The 19,106-nt window shown below is 39.4% G+C and overlaps 2 protein-coding genes across 7 annotated transcripts; one reads left to right on the plus strand and one right to left on the minus strand.

The window, feature by feature from the left end:
• The first annotated feature begins 327 nt into the window (after positions 1-327).
• Positions 328-14,101, plus strand: LOC119008306 (xin actin-binding repeat-containing protein 1). Of its 6 annotated transcripts, XM_037078412.1 has the most exons (9): positions 330-487; positions 760-979; positions 1,532-2,033; positions 2,577-2,655; positions 5,368-5,504; positions 6,200-6,247; positions 11,740-11,870; positions 12,392-12,575; positions 12,676-14,101. In XM_037078412.1, the coding sequence occupies exons 2-8, from the start codon at positions 825-827 to the stop codon at positions 12,558-12,560; spliced, it is 1,221 nt and encodes a 406-aa protein (XP_036934307.1). In that variant the 5' UTR covers positions 330-487; positions 760-824; the 3' UTR covers positions 12,561-12,575; positions 12,676-14,101. The 6 variants fall into 6 exon arrangements, with proteins under 6 accessions (XP_036934304.1, XP_036934302.1, XP_036934307.1 ...); XM_037078409.1 differs by lacking the exons at positions 11,740-11,870; positions 12,392-12,575; positions 12,676-14,101 and adding an exon at positions 6,636-11,733 and having other exon boundaries at positions 328-487; positions 1,532-1,577; positions 1,674-2,033; XM_037078407.1 differs by lacking the exons at positions 11,740-11,870; positions 12,392-12,575; positions 12,676-14,101 and adding an exon at positions 6,636-11,733 and having other exon boundaries at positions 328-487.
• Positions 12,782-18,524, minus strand: LOC119008310 (solute carrier family 22 member 13-like). Its single transcript, XM_037078421.1, has 10 exons — positions 18,094-18,524; positions 17,835-17,938; positions 17,327-17,481; positions 16,736-16,907; positions 16,500-16,620; positions 16,325-16,419; positions 15,964-16,178; positions 15,738-15,846; positions 15,053-15,250; positions 12,782-14,961 (listed from the first exon to the last, which is right to left on the minus strand). Exons 1-10 carry the CDS (start codon positions 18,466-18,468, stop codon positions 14,919-14,921), a joined length of 1,587 nt encoding a protein of 528 aa, XP_036934316.1. The 5' UTR covers positions 18,469-18,524; the 3' UTR covers positions 12,782-14,918.
• Between the last annotated feature and the right edge of the window lie 582 nt (positions 18,525-19,106).

Raw genomic sequence — 19,106 nt, forward strand, 5'->3', positions numbered from 1 at the left:
ACATTTCTCCAAAATGATGACACATTTCCCCTGTGTTGTTTAGAAATTCTCCTGAACAAACTCAACAACACACTGTGAACATGTACAGTACATCAGCTCTTGGCAGCACAGCAGCACATTACCAGCAGTCATCTGCTCTGACCTGATGTTGTAAATTAGTTAATCAGTGTCTCTCACAGAATGCTGTCAAAGCAAAAACCAAAAGCTGCATCTTATTGATGTTATCTTAAAGATGTTGAATGCAAAATCCAAATGGTGAATGTTTCTGCATTTCAAAATAAAAGAAGCGAATGCAGCCTGTGTCAGTAACCAGAGTCGTTGATTTACGTCCCGTTGTCTGCCACCATAGACATTTTCATAACTCATTTTACATAAATGAGGTAATGAGGAAGAAAAGGGACTTTGCTCACAGCCTGTGCACGTCTTGTGATTCTGCGGAAGTGCTTCTCATTGTCACAGGGAACAGACGCTGACTGACATCTTTCAGGTAACGATTCTACTCAGAATTGTCTTTATATAGTCCATAACCTTCAGGAAACTTTGTTTTTTATGAGTAATTATTGTGTTATTTTGCATGGCACTTAAATGGCATGACTTTGTACATTTGTTGCTACATCTCATTGATTAACAGCTGTGAATCATCGATGTTATAATACTCGATTTCTACAAGCGAAGCTTTACGAGTAGATCAAACTGTCACTTCTGGATTTAAGATGATAATTAAAACAGTATGTTTTGCTGTGTTTAAATACTTAACAGACTACGAGCTCCAGTTTGTTGATCCTCTACAGAGAGTGTCTGTATATTAGGTGATTATTTGGAAAATGTCTGCTGCTGAGACGTCATTGGCCATGGAATGGGAGAACAACCTGAGGCGCACCCAGTCACTGAGGAGCATCACCTCGTCATGTGACCAGCCCACCTGGACGGGGGCAGGGCTGCGGGGCAAGACCACGTCTGTGTCCCAGCTGGTTGCCAGGTGAAGAAAACATCTTCCTCGCTCTTTTTACATTTGTGACAATTAAAACACACAGTGCGCTATAACTTTAAAGGGTAACGCTGCAGATTTTACACACAGTTCAACTGCATATGTGAATAGAGCAGTATAAAGCTTTTTGTGGCTCCAGAAGAAGCTGGATGTAATCGGATAAACTGCATCCAGTGATGTGACTCAGTGGCTAGTTGCATTGTGGGAAATTAAGGCATCAGGTTTTGGATTAAAAATGGGGATACCTCTGGTTCTGTTGGATCAATTTTTCATTACTTGTTTTAAAACTGGCCAAAATGAGTCCAAGGAGTGCAGTGGTGAACCAGTGGATGACTGCATTACCCATAATGCAACTTGGCCACTGAATGACAACAATGGAGGAAATCTATCAGATTACATGCAGCTTCCCCAGGAGCCACAAAATGTTTTATACAACTTTTTTTACATACAGGATAGTATACAGGATAGTACTCCTGTACACATGCTTTAATGCGTAAAATTGGCGGAGTTACCCTTTAATATGGCTTTTGTGTATGTAAAAAGGTATCAAACAACAGTGGAAGTGAACACATCCATTGAAGAAACAATGGTAAGTAAAAGAACATTTAAAGAAAACTCTCTGACTTTACATGACGTACATGTGGACAAAATATGGGGAACTTTATCTTTTTTATCTCGCTGTCAGATGACTCCATCTCTCTCGGAGAGTCCAGAGATTCGTCTGGAGGTTCTGATAATGAGAAACGAAGAGAAGGAACGGTCTCGAGCCAAAGCGGGTTTGGTCCGCAGTAAGTCAGTGGGGAGCCTTCAAAGCAGCACTGTGTCCATCGAGGCCCTGAAGGCTGTGTTCGAGTCGAAGGTGCAAAACAACACCAAGAGCAGTTTCAGAGCCTCGAGTTCCACATCACCCTACAAGTCAGCAGATTTCATGCCGGTGATGAACGGAGAGGCTGAAGAGGTAGAGAGGCCTGCACAGAAAGTGAAGACCCAAATTCCTGCTGAGGCTCCTGTTGATGATGCGAAGGAGGAACGCGAGACCAAGAAGGTACATAGATTTGATCAGAATCCAAAATATTGACCTGTAAACCTGCTTTTACTAATATGATCATCAGAAAACATCAGTGGGAAAAAATTCAAGCATGTAAGTGTTAAACATTAAAAAGTTAACTAACAGCATCTACGGAATGTAGATGAAGAAGATATCACAGTTTTGATGTTAAGATGTCTATGTACTGTTGCAGAGATATCTACTGAGGTTAGCATGCTAACCAGCTAGCCGTGGTCCAGCGCCAAACCTGAACTAGCAGTGTAACTGAGCTAACTAGCTAACAACAGTAACAGCTGGCGGTTACACTGATGTGCAGCCCCCTTTTATGTTTTGAGCATGAATTCTTACATATTGCACCTTTAACTCACATTGCTTTGTTATGTAGTGTTCGTCTGTCTATGAAGACACCTGTCAATCATCTTGTGACTCGGCAGATTCACTTTCAACTCATATTTCCCTTGTTTTTATTTAATCCGCCATCCGACACAGACAGACAAAGGTCTACTGAGGAGAAGTGACGGTGCATTTCTCTCTCTCTAGGTGGTGCATCAGGCTCCGACGGAGAGGAGAAAAACAATTGGGGGTATCGATTTTGAAAAGATTGCTGCCTCTCAAGATGGTGAGTACCGGACAGCAATCATCAAAGTGTGCTCTGTGACCCAGCATACCTGATCACTATCTGTTCCTACCTCTGCCCAATAAAGCTGGGATAATTAAGTTTTCTCGTCCTTGATCTGTTATCAGTAGATCTTTTAAAAGAGTTGTATATATGTATATATATATATATATATATATATGTGTATATATATATATATATATATATATATATATATATATATATATATATATATATATATATATATATATATATATATATATATATATATATATATATATATATATATATATATATATATATGAACGAAATGGCAAAAAGCCCAGTATCACACAAATAGTACACAAATCAATGTGTACACTTTCAGGATAAGGACAAGATGATAAGACTGAATAAAACAGCTGATATAAAAGTTGTGATGAGGCTTGTTATGCCCCAGTTTAGGGGCCTAGGACACAACGTGAAAAAGCCCCATTTTCCCCAAGTCCCAAGTAGCCACAAACAACGACTTTGTTGAATACTAAGAAAAATGATTTATTTACAAAAAAAATAGTTGAAATGACAAACATAGATAATGATATATATAAGCCAAGCTATGAACTTCAGGGTGGACTAAGGCCAAAACAACAACTTAAGAAAAAACGAATGTCAGAAAAAAGGAAAAAATGAGGTTAACAAAACTGGCAGTCCACCCTTACTACTCAAAAGAAACTAAGCTACTCAAAAGGACTACAGAACTGAACTAAAGTGTGGCCAGCTGGCAGAGGAGGAGGAGGATGAGGAATGCCTGCTGCCATCAGACATCCACCATCTTGGCTCTTTATATACCAGGTTGTCTTCAGTGTGAAGCCAATCAAGAGCCAGGGCCTGGAACCACTTCACCAATCACGGCACGGCTATGGCACACACCTATTTGCATTGATGACTGAAGGCAGAAAAAACACAGGGCACACACAGCACACAGCAGATTTGGCAAAAAAAATTACTATAGTCATAACAGGCTGTATCAACCAGACCTTGATTTGCTCTATAAATTTAGATACCATGATGTAAAGTAGAAGAAATATTTAAAATGCACTTTGCGCAGAACAATGGTTAATTACTGTATGACTAACAAAAGTCAAACTCTCATTGTCTCTCATTTCCCTCCCATCACTTCTAAACAAAATACTAAACTGAAAACATGAAATGTCCAAGTTGAGTGTCAAGTAAATTTCTGTCAAGTTGCAAATCACATAGAGAGTGACTCGAGTCCACTCTGTTGTGCACAGCTGGTTATCTGAACATGCAAAAATATATAATACGTCAACGAAACAAAGACAAATACTTCAGTATAAATAGAGCTGCTTTAAAAAAAGAATTCCCTATAATTAGTATCAAATTATATAGACCTCTTTCTATCAGGGCACAAACATATTCTGCTTTTGGTCCACCACAATATCAAACAAAGAACAAAAATGACGTGTTTAGCTTCTCATATTAGCCCAAATCAGTGTCTAAAACCTCATGTAACTACAAAAACAACATTCCCTAGAAAGCCTCCCTTGAGTCCTATGACTCAGGTCAAAGCTGTGGACGGTATGGATGAAAGGGAAGAAGTGAAACAGAGATGAACAGTGACTCTGCAAGAAGCCGTGATTGACTCAACCTGGTGCAAGCATAGTGAGGGCCGCTCCGGAAACTGGACAGAAATAGCCGCGGTGCTGTGAGTCCTGAATAAGTGCGGGAGGGTGAAAGGGTCAGCTGTCACTAGGGCAGGAATGAAACAGAGAGAGGGAGCGACTGAGAGTGGCAGACGCACCACCGCTAGACGGGAAACCAGAACTGAACCCATGAGAGAAAATAAGGAGACAGGCAGGTCAGAAGAAGGAGGGAACTGTTTGTTTTCTGTGAGTACAGATTTGTATTTTGATAAAAATGAGGCAAAAAGAATAATATGTGTTTGCTGAGTGAAAACAATCTAACCCGCATGTTATATGGCTTGCACATGCACTTGAAAAAACTTCGCTTCTTCTTTGAAACCCATATAGCATAATATATATGGTAATCTAAGGAAAATACAATCCTTTTGATTGATAGTTTTAGCAGTTTTCTAAAATACATTTCTAAAATATTAGGATGGTGAAACTTAGGGACCACTTGAGGTTATGACCTAAATATTGCAGCCAAAATTCATGAAATCCTCAGCCATAAGAGTTCTTGCTTTATTCTATCATCACAATGTCTGTTTTAAAACACGTGTCGGGACGTGTTTTGCTCTTCTATGCTTAGTCAACTATCACAGCGGTGACTTGCCTTGTCCTTTTAACTACCAGTATCTGTGTCAGTGGTGTCAGATATCTGCCCCTCTCCACCAGCAGTGGTACATTTATAACTCCACCACACGGCAACCAAGTTACCAGAATTGCTTAGTATTAAGACACACTTTACTGACTTGAATGAGGACATTAAAGTCAAATGTGTGTTATATAAGTTGACACTAAACGGTGTCCCAGCCACACAGTTTGACAGTCAGAGAAAAATGGTGTATTATTGGACACCAGCTGCCTTTTTGAAGGCTAAAAATAATCAGTCAACAAAGCGATCACTTTTGTCTTTAACCTGGAACCCTTTGGTGGCACATTTGTATCCCAGAAAAAGGTTTGATTCTAACAGTGTAACCTGTGTCATCAAGAGATTCGGCACATTAAATCTCTGTTTCTGATGTCTCTGCAGAGGACAAGAGGAGGTCAATTGCAGATTTCAGAGGCATCAAAAGCAAGGAGAAACTGTCTGTCTCAGTCAAAGCTATATCTGCTCTCTTTCTGTCAAAGGCAGCACCTCAGGATCCCACAAACGGACTCTTAAAAACGGTAAACAAATGTTTTCTCGCTGTGTGCTATCTACTTTTCAGTCCTGGATATGTTTAGCCCAACCCTATCTTAAGAGCGTGATCTCAGAGACGTTTCCTTATATGCATTAGTGTTATAGTATTCAAGACCAGTTTCGAGACATCATTTGGAAGGTCTCGTCTTGGATTTGATCTGATTTTTACTCGACCTTGGACAAAGAGTACTCTGGATTTCATTTCAAGACTGGATAGGGATGCAGATGCTGTAGTCTTCCTCTTGACTTGGTCTCAACTCTTGAAGTATTGGTCTTGTCTCAGTGTCGATACACCCTGGCCTTGGTCATGTCTTTGTCCCGGTTTAGGTGGTCTTGATTACAACACTGGTATGCAGGAAAACAACTATTTGTACAGCATGGCAAAGAAAGTTAATTGTAAATGCTTTTGAACAGTTACATCTAACACTTCCCAGCAGTGTTGATACACCTGTTACCCACATCACCATTTTTTTTCATTGCACCTGTAACTATGAATCATTGTGTTTAATAACCTTAGAATATGAGCCTGTCAGGTGAGGGCAAGGGTGTTCGGTTGGTTGCTGTCTCACCACTAGATGCCACTGAACCATACATTTGCACTGGCATCTACACACTGCAGTTTGATATCTTTGATTATGATTATTGTAGTTGAAATATTGAAATATTCATTGCTCCCATTTAGGCACAACATCAGTCATCTGAGACTGGGAAAAGAGCCAAACTAAGCAAGGTAAGGTAAAATTTCCCCAGACATTTTGCATGACAGTGTGTACTGGGTTTGCATTAACATAACAATAACATAAACATCTTCCACCTTATCATGTAATATGGCTCAAGAACAAATGCTTGTTTTTCCTGGAAAGAAGGAAACAGATACAAGATATCATCCACTCTGTATTTATCACTGTGGCTGTATTTGGGGTCACATTTTCTGGTTGTATTGGAGCTCAGCTAACCCATAGTGACCCCTGGCATGTGGAAACCAAATCACCTGGCATGATGACGGTTGATGTCAAGGCTGTAAGCATGTCTGCACGCTCTGGAGCATGCTTTTCACTGGATAGCTCATTTCTGTTACAAAGGACTCAACGATGAGACTGTTCCTTTGTTCTTCCAAGATGGCTGAAGACTCCCAACAGAGGGAAGAGGGCCTCATTCTGCCTCCTTCAACAAGAAATCAGCCAGGGTCAGAGGACATCTCTGGGGCGCACTTCCAACAGGCAGTGCCATCCCAACTCACCAGAGAAAAGTTATACCAACAGCGGCAGAAATGTGAGCTGAGGAGGCTTCTGAAGCACACTCACCCAGAGCTTAAGATGCTGGATGATGTTGTGGATGAGGAGCTTGCTGAGGTTTTGAGCTCAGAGACAGGGGCAACAACTGTTGAAACTGGATACGAGGGAGAGGTTCTTTCAAGACGTTTGATATTTGAGAACTGTTCCTTGAGTGACAAAGTATCTCCTTACATTCCCAAGAGACACATGGCAGAGGAAACAGTGGAAAGAGGTGATATCAGTAAAATATCAGCTGTATTTGAGGAGCATGAAGAGAGGTCATTTAGTGAAAGTGTTAAAGAGTCAGTGGAGGATGAAAAAACACTTGGTTGTAGTCCAGATCATAACACAGAGTGTGAGGAGAACATGGTAAGAATAGATGTCCAGGCTACCAGAAGGCTATTTGAGAGTCAGTCTGTAAACACGTCCCTTCTAAATCCAGGTATTAAGCCCCGGGGAAAAGCATCTATTTCTGGGGATGAGCCTGGGGCAGTCCAAAAACGAGTACAGGAGCATCCGCACTGCAAAAACAAAAGTAATGCATGTGCCAAAAGTCTTGATTTGACGGATCTGCCCCAGAAACTAGAGCCATGTGCTGGTATATTTGGTCAAAGCACTAACCATGACGTTCCTGATAGAGAAGAGTTTTCTACTAGTGAAGGTTTTGAGGACGAGCCTACAAGCCTTTGTGATCCAGAGAAAAATGAGGAAATAATCAAAACAAGTCCGGCTCTTTTAAAAAACAATCCATTTATCCAAACAAACATAGAAAGAGAGCTTTCCTTTATGCATACGTCAGAATCCCAAAGCCAAGTCAAAGACAGTGCAGCAGCTCAGGACTATCCAGTAGCTAATGTCAAGAACAGAGCGCATTTGTTTGAATCGATGCCCTTTGACAAGATTAGGCATCAGAACAAGGATGAGGTTGAGACAATGGTGGAAAATATCAAGGACACATTGAACTCCCTTCATCAAGTTAATGTCATCCATTCAGGCGGCTCAATTATTGAGGTATATGAGACGATGATAGCTAGAAAGGCAAAGTTCACACTATTGGAGGGTGGGCCTGAGATCAAATATGATGAGGTGGCTGAAGGTGGTGCACAAAACTTCATACTCCAGTTGCTGCCACGCACAAACCGAAAGCCTCAGATCACTTACCTAAAGGAGGATAGTAAAGGAAGAATGGAGGTGACAGTTGTAAATGTACCTGTGCACCACCATCAGTTTTCTACCAACCAGGACACAGAGTTCAATACTGCCAATGTTGTTCAGGTTGTTGAGGATATTCTCAATCAAGACAACTCTCTGAGAAAAGGCGTGATAATTCAGGAGGATGTGAACAGATGCGCTGAAATCATAGTTTACTCCCTTTACAATTATTTTGATGACGAAGATGTGAAAAGTTACCGTCCTCCAAATGGTGCAGAGCATGAAGAACCAGAGTCAGACAGAGGAAATGTGAGTAAAACAGATGATAATGGACAAAGAAAAGGCGCCGTCGAATCAACCATTAGCTGCCTTCTAGATAGATCAAAAGACCAAACCTGCCAAGGATTAACACGGCCTGACATCACAGTAACAGGGAATGTAAAACTGTTTAGGAGTTGTATTGAAAAGGGAGACTTGGAGTATTTGAAAAGCCTTCAGGTTGAGCCAGAAGAGCTGGAACAAGAACTCCCCGTTAACCAAATTGGGGCAAGACAAGGGATGGAACTTCATCCTGGGCAGAGAGATGATCAGGCTGAGGCTTCAGATTGGGTCCCAGTGGATGTAAAGAAACTGAAAAACATGTTCTCTGGAGATCAAAAACCAGTTGGACCAAAGCCAAATGTTTGTAAAAGTCTTGCCCAATCTACCACCAGTTCTTGCACATTCACAGGCCATAATGAGCCACGTGGAAAGAGCGAGTCCTCTACAGATTGCAATGTTGAGTTATTCTCCCATGGGCAGCTGAAGAATAGTGTTGATGAGTGTGGTCCCCAAACACAAAAAGAAGCTTGCAAATCTTCAGTTGAACCACAAGAATCATTTCTTGAGATGCAAGAGGATGGTACAATCCATCGGGCTGAAATAATTGAAGTGGTTGATGGAAATTATGAGATTGCTAACCTCCAAACTGCAATACATAGCCTCCAACAGGCCACAATCGAGGCCAAAGCCTTGTCCCACTCATCACAAGAAAAACAGAAATCACTTGATCAAGAATCTTCAAAGGAACCGGTTGTCTCAGGTACAGACGGCAATGTCAGACACTCAAAAACACAAGGTCAAACACCTCAAGAAAATGCAAACAAAAAAGAAGACCTGTTCACGGCCTCGAACATCACCTCAGAACATAAATCAGATCATGGATTCAAGAGCACAGAGATATACGATGAAGACACCAATTCTGAAAAAGTACAAACTCATGAAATTTGCGGCAAAATGTGTCAAAAAGGTGGCACAGAGGTGTTCCAGAAAGCTGCTACGGCATCTGTTCATAGCTCAGAGACAGCAGACACACAGCAGGAGGATGAGGAAGTAGTTTTTGAGGGTAAACTTCAGGCAGCTTTGAATTCCCTGGAGAGATCCAACATCAATGTCAGTAGAGGAGATTTCAGAGCAGCCATGATATTCAGAAACTCTTCAAAACCTCACAAAGAAATGCCACAAAATGTAGTCAAAGCATCTGTTCAAAAGTGCACTGCAGAGGAGTTTTGCCCCATGGCTGAACATGAATCAACTCAAGCACCAATAAGACAAGAGCTCTCCAACAAACAAGTGACTGCAGCGTCTGCAGATCCCCCGAGCCAAAGTGGCAGCCAAAATAAAGCAGCAGCAAGTGCCAGCTCAGTGAGAGGCGGAAGGTCTGTTTGCCCAAAACCAGCCATTCCACCTAAACCTGAGCATTTGAAAGTGAAACAAGGGGACATTCAATCAACCAATGCAAGAAGTCATGAGATAACCCCGAATAATCCTCAGCCATTGCCAATGACATCATTGTCAAGTAAGGATGAACAAAACCTGATCAAAATTAACAATAATGCAAACTCAGGGACTGAGTCAGTGGCTCTGCAAAGAAATATGCTTTCTGATGAAGCTGTGCGTGAGTTTCAGGAAAATGAAGTTCATCAAGTTCAAGGTTCTCTAGTGACTTTGGAAAGCGATGACACAGATAAGAATATCATTAATCGGCAAAAGGAGATAAATGTCACAACAGACAAGAAAAGCAGCCAGAAATCCTCAATCAAAGAGAATATGAGTAAATCAGATGAAAGCCATGTTGACTTTCACCAAGAATGTAAGACATTTGGGGGTAAGAAGGCAGTAAAAAATGCGCCCGTAAAGCCAAAAAGAGTAAAAATTGCCCAGCCGGACAACAAATATCCAAACCTCATGTCTGGAGATAGTAATTCCTCAAGGCTGACACATGTTGAGCAACCACAAGGCATTCTAACTGGTCCATCATGCAGTAACACAAACACCTGCAGACAAACTGCCGACAGCAAAGACAGGCATGAGAAAGAAACTAAACAAGAAGGCAAGGTTGAGATGAGGGAAAAGAAAGGACGCACCGAGACGGAGGATGAACGCCGACAGCGGCTGTCAGTTCACATGGATGAGATCATGAGAGGGAACATAACAGCAGCCATGGACATTTTTGACAACCTGCGAAAGCAGGAGGAGCTGCAGAGCATACTCAGTCGGGTTGAGGAAATTGAACAGGACACGAGCGAGGTCGATGTAAGGTCTCTGAGGACAGTGTTTGAGAACGTCCCCGACTGGGTTGTCAGCACAGACAAAAAGAAACACAAACAGGTCAAAGTGGAAAACAAAGAAGAGAGGACGCTGTTAAAAAGAGACAGCACTGAAAATAAACCCTCAATGGCACATGTTTTTGGAGATCTTGAGCGAGCCAGTGAGGAAATAATGAATCTGAAAGAACAGACTTTAGCCAGACTCATGGACATAGAAGGAGCCATAAAGAAGGCTCTTTATTCTGTCTCTACTTTGAAATCTGACTCAGACATTGCTGGTTTATCATGCCTGTTCAAAGAGTCTTTAGGTACAGTGCAAGAAACCCAATCCTCTGGTAATATTAGCAAAATTAGTATTGGCTCAAGCAAAAAGAAATCACTGTTGACACAGGAAAGGCCTACAGTACAGATAGACACAGCTCTGCCAGTTAGCCAGAGTGCAAGCATAGAGGTAACCTCAGCAACACAGCGAGCAAGTCCTCCATCTTCACCAGCCTTCATCTCCATCCAGTCAGCTGCTAGAAAGACAGATAAAACAGAGCTGCTTCCAACCACAATCTGCCCGACATGTCAGCACAGCCCAAAGAGAGATGAAAAATTCCGGACAACAAAAACCCTGACATGCAACAGTCCTGCTCAAAACAGAAAGGGGGATCCCAGAAAAGGAGGTCAGAAACAATCCTCTTACAGCCCACTTCACTCTAAACGAGAGCTCAGTGTCCTTGAGGTGCAGACTGACCCTGAGGGAAACAGTGTTATGGGCAGCAAAACAGTCACAGAGAACTACGAGAGGAGTGACAACTTTGGAAACCGGGTTTTCTCTTCCAAAACCTCCACTGTTGTCACTACTCAGCCAGAAACAACAACATCAAATGGTCAAGCAGTGGTCAGTCCAGCTACATATCAGGTCACCAGTTACCCAGAAGTTCGGCTGCCGATCAATCAGAAACCTTAATTCATCCACACACAGACGCAGTATATTACCTATTAGTTTGTTTTTTCATATTCTGATTGAAAACATTGTTTTGTACATGATTTTATTTGATATTACTTATGCAAATTATTGCTCTTTAAGATTTTCTTATTGATGTTTAAGGATTTCTTTAGCTTGTATTTGACTTGAATTTGATATTAAATAAGCTTTATTGGTATTTATTGTGTCTTTTTTGTTTACTTTAACCAAGTTCAGTCTCATTTTCTTTCATCAGTTCCAACCAGCCTGTCAAGAGATGTGTTCAGCCTGTTTGAAGCCGGTTTACCCGATGGAAAAAATCACAGCAGACAAATACATTTTTCACAAAATTTGCTTCTGCTGTAAACAGTGCAAGAAAAAGTTGAGGTGAGATACTAAATTACTGAAAGAATCAAGCGTAATATTGATCAGTAATTCCCAAAATTGATTTATTTGTTGATTACTTTGTTATTAATACAGCTCATATTGATCATAATAGTTTTTGCATTTTTTACAGACTTCTACTTTGACAAATGTGAAGTTGAACAGAAGTTGAAAAGACCTCTCTCAAAGTAGACATTGGACTTGTTAGACAGAGGTGTAAATCCTAACACTGTTAATTGCTGACTTGCAATATTGTCATAGCAAGATCAGAGTCATTGTTAATTATTAAACATTCCACCTGTGCACTTCCTGGTATGACAAGTAAAAAGCACAGCAGAAAATCTGATGTTAGCTATGACAACTTTTGAAGGATGATTTACAGAATGCAAAATCAAAATATGAAATATATAAAGTATGATTCATTTTGGAATGTGTCAATCCAGTAAACTCTAAATGAGATGCACTCCATAACTAAATGCAGTCCTTAATTTGCGCTGTAACTAACAAATTGTGCTCTTTTGTAGCATGTACAATTACACACCTTTACATGGGGAATTCTACTGCATATTTCACTACCAACAACTATTCAGAAGAAAAGGGAATTATGATGAGGGGTTTGGACATGTTCAACACAAAAACCGATGGCTTCTGAGGAATACTGCTGACAACATTTCCAATGAGTCTGACGCATAAATAATCAGTTTCAATGTGAGTAGCAGCAGGCAACCACTTTTCTCTTTTGTTTTATTAACTTTAATTTATTTAAAGGTTTCTTTCTGTTAAAACTGTGTTCTGTTTCTGTACTCAGCTGACTGTGACATCAGCGAAAAACTCCTCTTGAAGATGTGTTCAAGGCACTCTGCAACAGCCAACTGCTGTCCAAATTAGTGTGTTTGTATAGTGACTGGTGATAAAAAAAAATATATATAAAAGCAATAATGTAAATGCAATGATTGTTTGTAAGATAACTCATACTGTCAGTTTGATACTTTGATAATTAAATTGTCTTCTGCTTTTTTTAGTTCACATTTACAAAAACTAATAATTACAGTCAACAAGTTTTTATCATCTTAATTTGTGGATACAAATGGTTCTGTAAATGATATTTTAACTGGGATAACAGAAGAATGAAAAGAAAACACAACATTTTACTTATATGATTAAGTAAACGGTGCACTGTGTAGTTTTGTGGAGTACATTTTCTAATTAGAGGAGAAAAATCCACCATTCTCGCTTCATGCAGCATTCTGGGGACCGAATTACACTCTGAGGACCGTGTGCTTATTCATTTATGGAAGCACTGTATATCATGTAAATAATTTTGATTTTGTATTATTATATAATTTTTCTGTTGTTTAAGTCTTAGTGTTTCAATCAACATGAAAAATGAACACAAATGTACAAATAAAGAGAAATAAAAAATAAAGAAAGATTGAAAGAAAGAAAACGATCACACAGACTTAACAGAAGGACAGCATCATCTTTACACTTCCATTAGCATTAGTGATTTTAAGAAATCATTAATTTTAAGAAATCATTAATGCTACAGGCAGTATAAAGATGATACTGTTATCTTTTCAAAACTAAGTAACCACCATTCTCGCTTAATGCAGCATTCTGGGGACCGAATTACACTCTGAGGACCGTGTGCTTATTCATTTATGGAAGCACTGTATATCATGTAAATAATTTTAAGTTTGCATTATTATGTAATTTTTCTGCTGTTTACATCTAAGTTTTCAATCAACATGAAAAATTAACACAAATGTCCAAATATGGAGAAATAAGAAAGAAAGAAAGAAAACCACACAGACTAAACAGAAGCAGAGCATCATGTTTACTCTGCCCATGGCATTATTTTCTTAAAGAAATACAGGCAGCATGTAAAGATGATGCTGTCATCTTTACAAAATCGGGCCCTTCTAAGTAATAAAAAAATATATTTTTTAAATCCATCCATCGACCCTAGAGTGGTTCAATGGATGACTTTTTCAAAGAATTTTCTGAGATTAGATTTCTTCTCAAAACCGAATAGTGCACCATTAATGGTCAAATTGCAGAATGCATTGGGATAGTTCTGTCAATACAGATAATAATAAAGAGGCCCATTCACTTGGCCTCTATTTTGTGCTTTGTTGTTCTCATGGATGTCATTCCACAAGATCTACCCCAGGTCTGCAACATTTCTAATAAATACTGAGACAACCTGACACAACATTCTTGTAACAATGAATTTCATACAGGCATGCATTGTCATGTAATGTTATTACTTTTACTATATTTTGTATTATTATTATTATTAGTAGTAGTAGTAGTAGTAGTAGTAGTAGTTTCATAATCTGTATTACTATTATTACTCTTTATAAATAATCATTTTCATTTTTATAAATATGTACGTATTTAATTATTAAAAGTTGTTCGTCACATTATCTATTCTCCTTTAGTCCCATTCAATGCAATTTAATTAATCTTTAAACCAAGCAAAATTCTAAGATGTGCCAGTACATTTGGCAATAAAACGAGCAGTACAATGAGACAATGTTGCAAACTTTATTAATATGGAACCTTTAACACAGCAACATTCATACAATGAGCTTCATGCAGACAGACAAGAGAAGTGGTGGTACTGGCAGTAAGATGCTTACAAACCAGCCCAAACCTACATAAACATATGAAGGTGTATAGAGACTTGGGTTTCATAAACCAAATATAGACAACCAAAAGAAAAACTGCAGATGTCCGGCTACTTGCAAGGCAAGCAACTATTGCCAAATAAGGATGGATATACTTTAGTTAACTTTTCTTTTATCTTCGCTACTCTGTCTCTGAAAAACAACTAAAACAACACTTAAAAATGAAATTTAAAAAACACTTTAAAATGTTGTAACCGTCATTACCCAAGAGTTTAATTACTTCATTTAAAAAAATGTTGTTAATAAAGCAAAGACTGCACTTGATACCATTTTATACCTGGTAATAGATAAGGAACAAACCAAACTTTGAACTCTTGATTATAATTGAATTTCAAATTCCAGCTCTTGAGTGAGTTGTTCAGCAATGTGTCCGTTCCTCTATAGATTCATTCACTGGTTTTCTGAAATCAAAAACATAAAAAGCATTTTAATGTACAATTTTTATACGCAACCCACTCAACAAAGTTAATTTGATATTTATACTCAGCTCACTTCAGCTCAGTAGTGTGTTCTTGAAGTTGAACATTGAGGGTTTCAGGCAGTAGCCAACACAAACCCCCAGCAATTAAGGGGCAGATGCCATATATCAGCATGGGGATGCTGTAATGATAGACATCCAGGAGCCGGAAAAGGGGAGCGAGGAAGCCCGCCACACGAGCACATGCTGAGTTAAAACCAACACCATTCTGCCTGTAAGAAAGTACAATCACACTTATTGTTATGACTTGGTGATGAGTTAAATCACAGTTGGCAAATAATAGAGTAATTTAAGAGTATATAAACACACACACACATAAAAACACAAATAAATGAGTATTTCATAATCACAGAGCACAGTGGCCCTGTTTTACTTACTTACTGTAGACATACAGTAGTTGCTATACAGCCTGTAAACTAAAGTGGTCCAGTGTTCATGCTAGAACAGCATTTTAATGACATTAAAATTCGCCATTGAAAGCAAAACCTTTAACTGACTTGGCATTGATATGTTTGTCATGGTTCAATCATTAGCTTTGTCTGTGTGACTACATGTTGACATCAGTTATAAAAAGGGAGGCTGAAGCGCAAAAAGAATGCTGAGCCTCCTAGTGATAATAAAAATATAATAGAAAATGATATGTTTGTAATAAGTCGTGTATGTAATCATCATGAGTAGCGGTAGAAAGACTGATAATACCTTAAAATCGTTGGGTATAATTCTGGAGTGTAAACATAGGCTGTGGTGAAAGAGGCAGTTCCAGCAAATTTTCCCATTACAGCTATGATTGTTGACACCACTGGAAGATCTGTTGGGTAAATAATATGTCAAAAAACATTTACAGGTATATATCAGATATACACTGAATAATTTAAACCCCTGTGAAAAAAGAAATGTATGACCACGTCTGAGGTTTTGAAATTACCATTTGGAATAGCAGGGATTAAGAGGCAAGCTGCACCCCCAAAGAGCAGGTAACCCGATTGACACATTCTCCTTCCAAAATGTTGATTCAAAGCCAAAGCACTTAGGTTTGCAGGAATTTCAATGAGACCAAAGATGAACTGCGTGAGGAAGAGATTCAGACCAAAACCACGAACATTCAGGCTCAGTCCATAATATAGCAGACTGGCTGAAAACCTGGAAACATAGTTGGAGAGAAACATTCAGTTTTGCTACAACTCAGCAACAGTATTGTTGAGGCAAAGTGTACTGTTAGCGCTGTAGCTATGACATATCATTGCTTAACATTATTAGGAACATTTGTAATGACTGACAAAGCACACCAGTTAAAGCCCATTAGGAGAGTGCGTTTTCTCAAATATGAAATCCGGAAGAGGTCCAACACGTTTCCTCTTTCAGATGTACCCTCCATCTCACACTGAAAAAAGAAATTACCAGAAAATGATCACATATCATAGAGAGATTGATCATACGTTTAATCAAAGTGATGCAGCTCACTTTATCTTGCAGATCATCTGAGATCATCCTCCCATTCACCCTGGCTGCCCTCTGAAGCAAGTTTAGGGCCTCCTCCTTCCTGCCGTGGGCCATGAGCCAACGAGCTGACTCTGGGAGGAACCTATTTAAACAGAGGTTCAAAATCAGAGATGTTATAATTAAAACTTTGCCACGATGTGTTTGTCAAGTTGCACTTAATGAAATGTAAAATTAAAATGGTTAGATGGACTACTGACCAGTAATGGAATCCCACAAGTAGGACAACAGGGCTGAAGAGCACGAGCTGCAGGATCCTCCAGTTGTGAATTAAATATGCAATACCAGACAACAGCATCAGTCCAACAGAAACGTGTGTAAGAATCATCCACGTGCAAAGAGCATTCTTAGACGGACCGGTCCACTCCACCGCTGTGTGACAGATGTGGATATCATAAACACGATTACCTATTACTCTACACATTAAAGTACTTCCTATCACCATACACTAATTCAACAGTGTTTGAAAGATGCTGTTTGTAAGAAAAGTTGATATTTGAGTCTTATTCCCAACTTGTAAAATACTGACGCGATGGAAGTGTAGGTCGGGGTGGCCACCATCCCAATTTATCAGTATTTGACAAACAGGACCTTTAATGCCAACATTACTGTTGTGGCAGTGTTGAACTGAACCATTTGTGCTGACGGTGAAAGAAGGGATGTTTAGATTGATCTTGAAGGATATCAGATCAGTAAGTTGGACATAACCCAACAATAGCCTCATTTTGTTTTTTCATTTTTACTACTCAGTACTATTTTGGTGTCTTTTAAGAGATGAACAGTGTTCCTACCCATCACAGATGTGTTGATTAAAATGACGCCTCCTGTAGCCCCACAAAAAAAATGTAGGACCATGTAGACATAGATATTTGGTGAGAACGCAGAACCCACAGAAAACAGCAGAAGTAAAGTGAGGGTGAGTAGGATTGTTATGCGTCGTCCAAACCTGCAGACAAAGGGAGAAAAGGCATTTGTTCAAAGTGAATTCATCTATTTTGTTAATCAGTCATTGTTTGTTTGCCACCATGATGGCATCATTAGTTAGTCAATCCCTCTGTGCTGTATGTCCATCCTGATACAATTATTTGGCAAGTCTTAAACTAATTTCTCTCTCAGTTAAATGTTAAACTTCAAGGTCTTGTTTTCAAACTTTTTTTAAGGCTGTTTCAAGTCATGTAGATAAAGACTAACAAGTAGCATAACAGCTACTGTAAAACCAAAATCTAATGTTTTACAAAGACTGAGAACCATCACTGAAATTGGATAGGAGGTGGTAGTGGACATGCTGTTGGTCCCAACCTGTCAGAAACTGCCCCGACGACCAGCGCACCAACCAGAACACCCGCCATGTAGATGGACTGTGATGCCTCAACAAAACCACTCTTGTCACAAACAAGATCAAACTGAGAAGAAAAGGCAGGTAACAGGAGTAGAACGGAAAGCAGTTGATCAAAGATTAGTTTACAGGACCAATACACACAACTAAGGGTGTGAGCAGTGATTTATACCCTGAGGACTTAGAAGTTTAGTCGGAACCCTTAAGTTTTTCCTTTCTTACCTCTGTCACAATGCTGGAAGCACCTTCTGGTGCCTTGTAGTCCCATCCATCTCTGCATCCAGTTGTACTATTAATCCCATATGCTTCAATGGCTTCCAAATCCAAATCCACAGGTGTGAACATTTTACAGCTTTCAAACCTTCCATCCTTGTTCACAGGGAGGGTGAGATTTCTTTGTCTCTCATCAGTCAGGTTGGACCCACGCTCCAAGATCCAGTCAGTGTTGCAGTGATGTGGGAAGCTAACGGCTATATACACCTGACCTATCGCATTAAAAGCAGCAAAGATGCTGCAAATGCATAATGCAGCGACTAAACGTTTCTGAAATAAACCAAACTCTCCAACCTCCTTTATGATCTGCCCGAAGTTGCTCATATTGACATGTGGTTGAATGTTTAGTGCGTCATCATGAAAGTGCAGTGTTCACTATGTGTCAGCCCAGATTTATAAGTTGTGAGTAAAAGATTAATTAGTCAGTCACTGTATTTGCATTTATCTGATCTTGGTAAGTAATCTTTAACCAACATTCATAAACATTAACCAAGCACAATCTTCCATATGTTGCAAACATTCAACAAAGCAATAACACGAGCAGTTGAATGTAAGTCAAACGTAAGTAAAATTTGCATAATTTAGGATAAATTAGACAATATAAATAAATCACATGTTCAATAGTGTGTGAATGCAGCCAAGTAGCAATCACATATAGAGCTTCAAACAAACATCAACAAAAGAGAAGTCAGTCATGCCCTTTCAGACCCTATTCTGCTCAAGGGTCTAATTGAGTTTGCCTTTACCTTAGATGTCCTGTTTGTCTCTGATTGACTTTTGAAATTCAGCCCAAACCATAAAAGATAGCAAGTCTTACACAATGGTGCTGCTACAACTAAACTAAACCTACACATACAGCTTCAAACACATGCAACATAAGTGAGGTAAGTCATGCCCTTCTTGCCATATCTAATTTAGTCAATTTTGCTTTTACTTTACCTACTCTGTCTCTGATATGGATG

This window comes from Acanthopagrus latus, chromosome 19, assembly GCF_904848185.1.
Source record: "Acanthopagrus latus isolate v.2019 chromosome 19, fAcaLat1.1, whole genome shotgun sequence".
NCBI lineage: Eukaryota > Metazoa > Chordata > Actinopteri > Spariformes > Sparidae > Acanthopagrus > Acanthopagrus latus.